The sequence below is a fragment of the Oncorhynchus nerka genome, linkage group LG15, assembly GCF_034236695.1.
Source record: "Oncorhynchus nerka isolate Pitt River linkage group LG15, Oner_Uvic_2.0, whole genome shotgun sequence".
Taxonomy (NCBI): domain Eukaryota; kingdom Metazoa; phylum Chordata; class Actinopteri; order Salmoniformes; family Salmonidae; genus Oncorhynchus; species Oncorhynchus nerka.
The window spans coordinates 99,825,838-99,834,144 of record NC_088410.1 but is presented as its reverse complement, the minus strand read 5'-3'; the positions used below and the strand labels follow the sequence as shown (position 1 = coordinate 99,834,144).

The 8,307-nt window shown below is 45.5% G+C and overlaps 1 protein-coding gene across 1 annotated transcript in view; it reads left to right on the top strand.

Moving 5' to 3' along the window:
* The window catches only part of LOC115120214 (metabotropic glutamate receptor 7-like), a 398,512-nt gene that overhangs the window by 208,149 nt on the left and 182,056 nt on the right, over nt 1–8,307 (top strand). The window contains exons 3-4 of the mRNA XM_065000748.1: nt 1,969–2,104; nt 4,797–4,951. Coding sequence (XP_064856820.1) covers nt 1,969–2,104; nt 4,797–4,951 — 291 coding nt within the window. The remainder of the gene's footprint in view (nt 1–1,968; nt 2,105–4,796; nt 4,952–8,307) is intronic.

Genomic DNA, 8,307 nt, shown 5'->3' with positions numbered 1-8,307 from the left:
TGGGCATTCTATGTGTGGTGGGCATTTTATGTCTGGTGGGCATTCTATGTCTGGTGGGCATTCTATGTGTGGTTGGCATTCTATGTCTGGTGGGCATTCTATGTGTGGTGGGCATTCTATGTATGGTGGGCATTCTATGTGTGGTGGGCATTCTATGTGTGGTGGGCATTCTATGTGTGGTGGGCATTCTATGTGTGGTGGGCATTCTATGTGTGGTTGGCATTCTATGTCTGGTGGGCATTCTATGTGTGGTTGGCATTCTATGTGTGGTGGGCATTCTATGTGTGGTGGGCATTCTATGTCTGGTGGGCATTCTATGTGTGGTTGGCATTCTATGTTTTGTAGTCTATGTTTGCATTTCTGTGTTTGGCCTGGTATGGTTCCCAATCAGAGGCAGCTGTTTATTTCGTTGTCTCTGATTGAGAACCATACAAGCATGTACAAGCATTCTGCTACACTCGCATTAACATCTGCTAACCATGTGTATGTGACAAATAAAATTTGATTTGATTTACTTAGGCAGCCTGTTTTCCCACTATGATTTGTGGGTAGTTGTTTTCTGTTTCTGTGTCTGCACCAGACAGAACTGTTTCGTTTTCATTCATTCTCTTGTTATTTTGTTTTGTGTTCAGTTTAAAAAAATATTAACATGGACACCTAGCACGCTGCATATTGATCCAATCTTTCATACTCGTCACCAGACGAGGACGAGAATCGTTACAGTAGTACTGTGCGCCTACCAAAGTCTGTTCTGGACTTGGGGAATGTGAAGACACCTCTGGTGGCATGTCTTGTGGGGTATGCATGGGTGTCCGAGCTGCGTGCCAGTAGTTCAAACAGACCTCCGGTGGCATGTCTTGTGGGGTATGCATGGGTGTCCGAGCTGCGTGCCAGTAGTTCAAACAGACCTCCGGTGGCATGTCTTGTGGGGTATACATGGGTGTCTGAGCTGTGTGCTAGTAGTTTAAACAGACCTCTGCTGGCATGTCTTGTGGGGTATACATGGGTGTCCGAGCTGCGTGCCAGTAGTTCAAACAGACCTCCAGTGGCATGTCTTGCGGGGTATGGGTGTCCGAGCTGCGTGCCAGTAGTTCAAACAGACCTCCGGTGGCATGTCTTGTGGGGTATACATGGGTGTCCGAGCTGCGTGCCAGTAGTTCAAACAGACCTCCGGTGGCATGTCTTGCGGGGTATGGGTGTCCGAGCTGCGTGCCAGTAGTTCAAACAGACCTCCGGTGGCATGTCTTGTGGGGTATACATGGGTGTCCGAGCTGCGTGCCAGTAGTTTAAACAGACAGCTCGTTGCGATCAACATGTCGATACCTGGATATTTACATGGGAGTTATGAACATGACCTGGTTATAAAGCTACAGTCAGGTTCATGCTACCAAACAGAGACTACTTACATCCCAGCTAAAACTCAGGGGTTTGTGACAGGAAATGGGACTCAATTAAATATAGCCCGAATGATTCTGCCTTTTGACTTTCCTTCCCTGTTCAACATAGCTAAGGACCATTTCATACAGTACTGTAGCCTACAGTAGATATTTCATATGTACTTGTAACACACGCCAACATGTACAATTAATGACTGTGTGCAAAAAGGCTTTGTGATGTATAGCTCAACTGTATTTAGTTTGAACATGTCTATGGGATTTCATATTGTACGGCACTGTAAAGTATGTCATAGCCTGTTAATGCAAAGCCTTTTGTTACATGTGGAGTAGTGTACCTCAGTTCAGATCAGTGTGTATGGGGAGGTTTGATCATTGCACTTGAGCTGGTTCGATGTTCGTCGGATTTATGTTTTAAAAAATTGTTGTGCATATTTCATTTATTTTCTTCACATTTTAAATATTTTTTTACAAATTTAATTTTTGTAGTTTTTAGTAGTTAACGTTCTTCTTCCGGGTCCTTCTCCCAGTTTGAGGTACCGGAAGCCCATCATTTTCCCTCTTTCCATTTCAGGTGGGATCTGCATCGCTCAGTCCTTAAAGATCCCTCACAATCACAAGCAGGAGAACTTCGACAAGATCATCAGGCTGCTTCTGGAGACTCGTTACGCCCGGGCAGTCATCCTCTTCGCATCAGATGAGGACATACGGTATGTATCTACTAGTTTTTAGCCCTTTTAGCTAAAGCCTAGGGATTTCTGTGTGCTGGCACTCAAAGCAAGATTTTAAATATTGTTCTGGCAGCTCATGGGCTGCTGAGTCCTAGGAATTGAAACCTAAAAAGCTGAAAGAAGGTTCAGGACGATGTCAACTTAATTCCCTTCAATAATGTTTGATTTAATGCTGACACATTTTGGAGCCGTCGCCATTCTCACAGCGCCGGTATCTCCTGTTCATTATCTCACCAAGCATAATGTGTGACACCGATTAAGAGGCTAATGATTTATCCCTGTGTTTGCAGAAAGGAGGACTCCACACACAGCAGTCAAATATTTCCATGTGGTTTAATAATGAAACAACAAACCTTTAGGTCTTCATCCAAGGGTTGAATCATTGTTTCAGTAAAACCACATCTGAGCTTAGATGATAGATCACAGTCACGTAGACTTGTCTTGTACTTTATGCTGAACAAATCGTTTTGATCCTCAGTACCTGCTTTAAAACACTGAATGTGCGTACAGTTTGTAAACATACTATTGTAGGGAGAACAAAAACAACAACACCACAGCCATTTTACAGCAGTAAATATTGAAGTATCAGTCTTGTCACAGTTCTGGTGATATTGTATTTCTGTTGTTATGATCGCAAGATCACAATGCAATGTGTGGTTGAGTAATTGATCTGTAGTTCCACATCAAACCGGATATAACTCCGCATCCAGGTGATTTATCTTTCAAGACAATATACAGAAACTGAGGGAATATCTCTTCACGCTATCTCTTTGTTCAGAGGAAAAAAGAACGGAAAACTACCCTACACATTGACCTTTTTTTCCCCTCTCTTTGAGGATATTCTCCCATTCCTCACTTCCCTCATCAGGTCATCCCTGATCGCTGGCTGCGTCCCCTCTGACTTCAAAATGGCTCGAGTTGTTCCCCTCCTTAAGAAACCAACACTCCACTCATCTGACGTCAAAAAAATTTAGACCTGTACTTTCTTTTCTTTCCAAAAACACTTGAGCGTGTTATCTCCGATGAACTCTCTCGTTATCTCTCTCAGAACGATATTCTTGACCCTAACTAGTCAGGCTTCAAGATGGGTCACTCAACCGAGACCGCTCTTCACTTTGTCACGGAGGCTCTCCGCTCCGCCAAAGCTGACTCTCCCTTCTCTGCTCTCATCCTCCTAGATCTATCCTCTACCTTCAATACCGTGAACCATCAGATCCTCCTCTCCAACTTCTCAGGGCTGGGCGTCCAGGCTCTTGGATGGCATCCTACCTGGCAGGCCGCTCCTACCATCTGTGGATCTGTGTCTGCACCACGTACTCTACTGGTGTCCCCCAGGGCTCAGTTCTAGGCCCTCTCCTCTTCTCTCTATACACCAAGTCACTCTGCACCATGTACTCTCACTACTGGTGTCCCCCAGGGCTCGGTTCTAGGCCCTCTCCTCTTCTCTTTATACACCAAGTCACTAGGCTCTGTCATATCCTCACATGGTCTCTCCTATCATTTCTATGACAATGACAATCAACCATTCTTCTCCTTCAAGAACACTTAGTCACAGTTGATAACTCCATGGGGTCCCCCTACCAGAGTGCAAAGAACCTTGGCGTGACCCTGGACAACACCCTGATGTTCTCTGCAAACATCAAAGCAGTGACTCACTCCTGCAGGTTCACGTTCTACAACATGCATTATGTACGACCCTACCTCACACAGGAAGAGGAACATCCGTAGAGTAGGACCTTTTCCTCACATAGGAAGCGGCGCAGGTCCTAATCCAGGCACTTGTCATCACCAATCTGGACTGCTGCAACTCGCTCTTGTCTGGGCTCCCGGTCTGTGCCTTCAAACTCCTGCAACTTATCCAGAAATATGCAGCCCGCCTGGTTTTAAACCTTCCCAAGTTATCACACTCCTACACCCTTCTCCACTGGCTTCCAGTCAAAGCTCGCATCCACTACAAGACCATTATACCTATTGAGCAGCAAGAGGAACTGTCCCTCCATACCTTCAGGCTATGCTCAAACCCTACACCCCAAACTGAACACTCCGTTCTGCCACCTACAATAGTGCAGCTCTCGCTCAGCCCAGTCCAAGCTCTTCTTTGTCCGCTAATGTTGGAACTAGCTTCCCCCTGAAGCTAGGACAGCACCCGTAAACCCTACCTCTTCAAAGAGTATCTTAAATAATCCCCCTCCTTTCCTGAACCAAGACTTGTACTTCACCCACCTAGCAGCTCTATCATTCTAACTCTGGCTCCACTGATAGCTACTGTATTGAGGAGAAAGTGCCTGTGATATGCGATTGTCACACCTAGCTATCTTAAGATGAATGCAGTGACTGTAAGTCACTTTGGGATAAACGCTTCTGCTAAATGACAAAAACATGTAAAAAATGTACATGAACATGTTACTGTGAAACACAAGGGGATAATAGATCAATGTACTGTTGGAAAAACTGCTGTATGGAGCTGTGTGACTGATAGATCAATGTACTGTTTGACAAACTCTGCTGTGAATCGTGTATGTGTGTTTGTGTGTGTGGGTTTCTATGGTGTCTGGGTTGCTTGGGAGAATGCATAGCAAAAAAAAATACACATTTCAGTTGCAAGATGGACTATAATGTACTGTTCAATTCTATGCTATCCTACTCATTCTATCTGTGTGTCTGATTGCAGGGGTATCCTGAACGCCAGTAAGAGGGCGGACCAGGTGGGTCATTTCCTGTGGATCGGTTCAGACAGCTGGGGAGCCAAGATCAGCCCTGTCCATCAGCTAGAGGAAGCAGCAGTGGGAGCTGTCACTGTCCTGCCAAAAAGAGCAACCATCGCCGGTAGGTTGTGCCTGCAGACTTTTAGTGGAGAGAAAAAAAAGGAAAAGAAGAAAAAAAAGCTACTTGCTGTCAAGTCTCCTGTCGTCCACAGTACATTCTGTAGACGTAGACTGTATACTAGCACCAATACTGTCTGTATACTAGCACCAATACTGTCTGTTGTCCACAGTACATTCTGTAGACGTAGACTGTATACTAGCACCAATACTGTCTGTATACTAGCACCAATACTGTCTGTATACTAGCACCAATACTGTCTGTTGTCCACAGTACATTCTGTAGACGTAGACTGTATACTAGCACCAATACTGTCTGTATACTAGCACCAATACTGTCTGTTGTCCACAGTACATTCTGTAGACGTAGACTGTATACTAGCACCAATACTGTCTGTATACTAGCACCAATACTGTCTGTATACTAGCACCAATACTGTCTGTATACTAGCACCAATACTGTCTGTATACTAGCACCAATACTGTCTGTATACTAGCACCAATACTGTCTGTATACTAGCACCAATACTGTCTGTATACTAGCACCAATACTGTCTGTTGTCCACAGTTCATTCTGTAGACGTAGACTGTATACTAGCACCAATACTGTCTGTTGTCCTTCTAAATACACAATGAGTAATTTGGCTATATACACGGGATACCAGTACCAAGTCAATGTGGAGGGGTACAATGTAATTTCTGAAGATATGTACATATTCTAGGTAGGGATAAAGTGACTAGGCAAGGGGATAGATAATAAATAGTAACAGCAGTATATGTGATGAGTGAAAAGGTCAATGCAGATAGTTAAATAGTTAACCAATAGCTACCAGGACTAACTATTTAACAGTCTTACGGCTTGGGGGTAGAAGCTGTTTAGCGTCCTGTTGGTTCCAGACTTGTTGAATCGGTACCGCTTGCCATGCGGGTTGCAGAGAGAACAGTCTATGATTAGGGTGGCTGGAGTCTTTGACAATTTTCAGGGTCTTCCTCTGACACCGCCTGGTATAGAGGTCCTGGATGACAGGGAGCTCAGCCCCAGTGACGTACTGGGTCTAACCTCTGTAGCACTAAACCTCTGTAGCGCCTTCCGGTCAGATGCCAAGGAGTTGCCATACCAAGCGGCGATGCAGCAAGTCAGGATGCTCTCGATGGTGCAGCTGTAGACATTGTTGAATATCTGAGGGCCCATTCCTAAATCTTTTCAACCTCCTGAGGGGGACGAGGCGTTGTCGTGCCTTCTTCACGACTGTGTGGGTGTGTATGGAACATGACATGATAATACCTTAGTGATGTGGACACCGAGGAACTTGAAGCTCTCGACCCGCTCCACTGCAGTTTACCGCCGATGTGGATGGTGGCGTGCTCTGCCCTTTGTTTCCTGTAGTCCACGATCCGCTTCTTTGTCTTGCTGACATTGAGGGAGATGTTGTTGTCTTGGCACCACACTGGAGGGCACTATGGAGTTGAACGCTGAGCTATAGTCAATGAACAGTCAACATAGGTATTCCTCTTGTCCAGGTGAAATAGAGCAGTGTGGAGTGCCATAGAGATCGTTTCATCGGTGGATCTGTTGTGGTGGTATGCGAATTGGAGTGGGTCCCGGGTGTTTGGGAAGATGATGTTGATGTGAGCCATGGCCAGCCTTTCAAAGCATTTCATGGCTACAGATGTGAGTGCTACTGGGTGATAGTGATTTAGGCAGGTTACCTTGGCATTGTTGGGCACAGAGACTAGGGTGGTTTGCTTGAAACATGTTGGTATTACAGACTCAGTCAGGGAGACGTTGAAAATGTCAGTGAAGTCACTTGTCAGCTGGTCAGCAAAGCACACATCCTTGTAATCTGACTGAATGTTAACCTGTTTAAATGTCTTTCTTACGTCGGCTATGGAGAGAGAGATGACACAGTCTGGGCAGCTCGCGGCTGGGTTTCTCTTTGTAATCCGTGATAGTTTGCAAGCTCTGCCACATCCGATGAGGATCCGATCTTAGTCCTGTATTGGCGTTTTGACTGTTTGATGGCTCGTCGGAAGTCGTTACGGGATTTCTTATAAGCATCCGGATTAGTGAGCCACTCCTTGAAAGCACACATATTTCTTTAGATCTGTGGGAATGTAGCCTGTAAATCCACAGATTCTGGTTGGGATATGTACGCACACTCACTGTGGGGGGACGACATCATCCATGCACTTAATAATGAAGCCTGTGACTGATGTGGTAAACTATGTTACTATGGTAACCTCAACGAAGAATCCCATAACAAATTATACATGATCCTAATGATGGAAGTCTGTTATCCTGAACGATCACACACAACTGTGTCATGTTTGGCTATGGGTAGGATGGTACGTGTGTGTGTGTGTGTGTGTGTGTATGTGTGTGTGCGTGCAAGCTTGTGTGAGTGTGTGTTTTGCAGTTAGGCCTGTTAGCGAAGGCTGCCCTCTGTCAAGATTAGATCACAGCCTCTCTGATTGTGCCAGGTGTGTCGCAAATGGCACTCTATTCCCTATTCCATGTTTCCTATTCCCTATTCCCTATTTCCTATTCCCTATTCCCTATTCCCTATTCCCTAATCCCTGTTTCCTATTCCCTATTCCCTGTTTCCTAATCCCTGTTTCCTATTCCCTGTTTCCTATTCCCTATTCCCTATTCCCTATTCCCTAATCCCTGTTTCCTATTCCCTATCCCCTGTTTCCTGTTCCCTATTCCTATTCCCTGTTTCCTATTCCCTGTTTCCTATTCCCTATTCCCTTTTTCCTATTTCCTAATCCCTTTTTAGGGTGAATAGGGTGCCATTTGGGTCATAAATAGTGCACTAAATAGGGAATAGCGTTCCATTTGGAAAGCAGACTCTGAGTCGTGCAGGGTCAAGTCTACCACTGAGTGATGTCATCTGCGCCTAAGCGAGACACTGGACGGATGAAACTGTGAGACTGAGTTGGAGCTGTTAGAGTCTGTAACCTTGAGCTACAGGGTGTAATTGGTCGGGGGAGAGCCCACAGGTGTCAAATTAATAAATTGTTTCCCTTTGATGTTTTCAGAGATACTTTTTTTCTTTATCAGCTAATGATTTATGGGAATGGGTGTTTCTGGGGCCCTGGGGTTGGGGAGGGGGGGTGAGGGGAGGGAGAGGGGGAGGACGGGAAGGGAGGGAGGAGAAGGGACAGGGTTCAGTCTGGCTGAGTGATAGGAGAGAAGGATGGCTGCGGGGTTTGAACTCACTCACTCACTCACTCACTCACTCACTCACGCACACACCCACACACACAGGCATATGTGTACACACACACAAACAAACACACACACACACACACAGACACACACACACACTGATTGAAAGACAGAGCGACGGCTGAGGG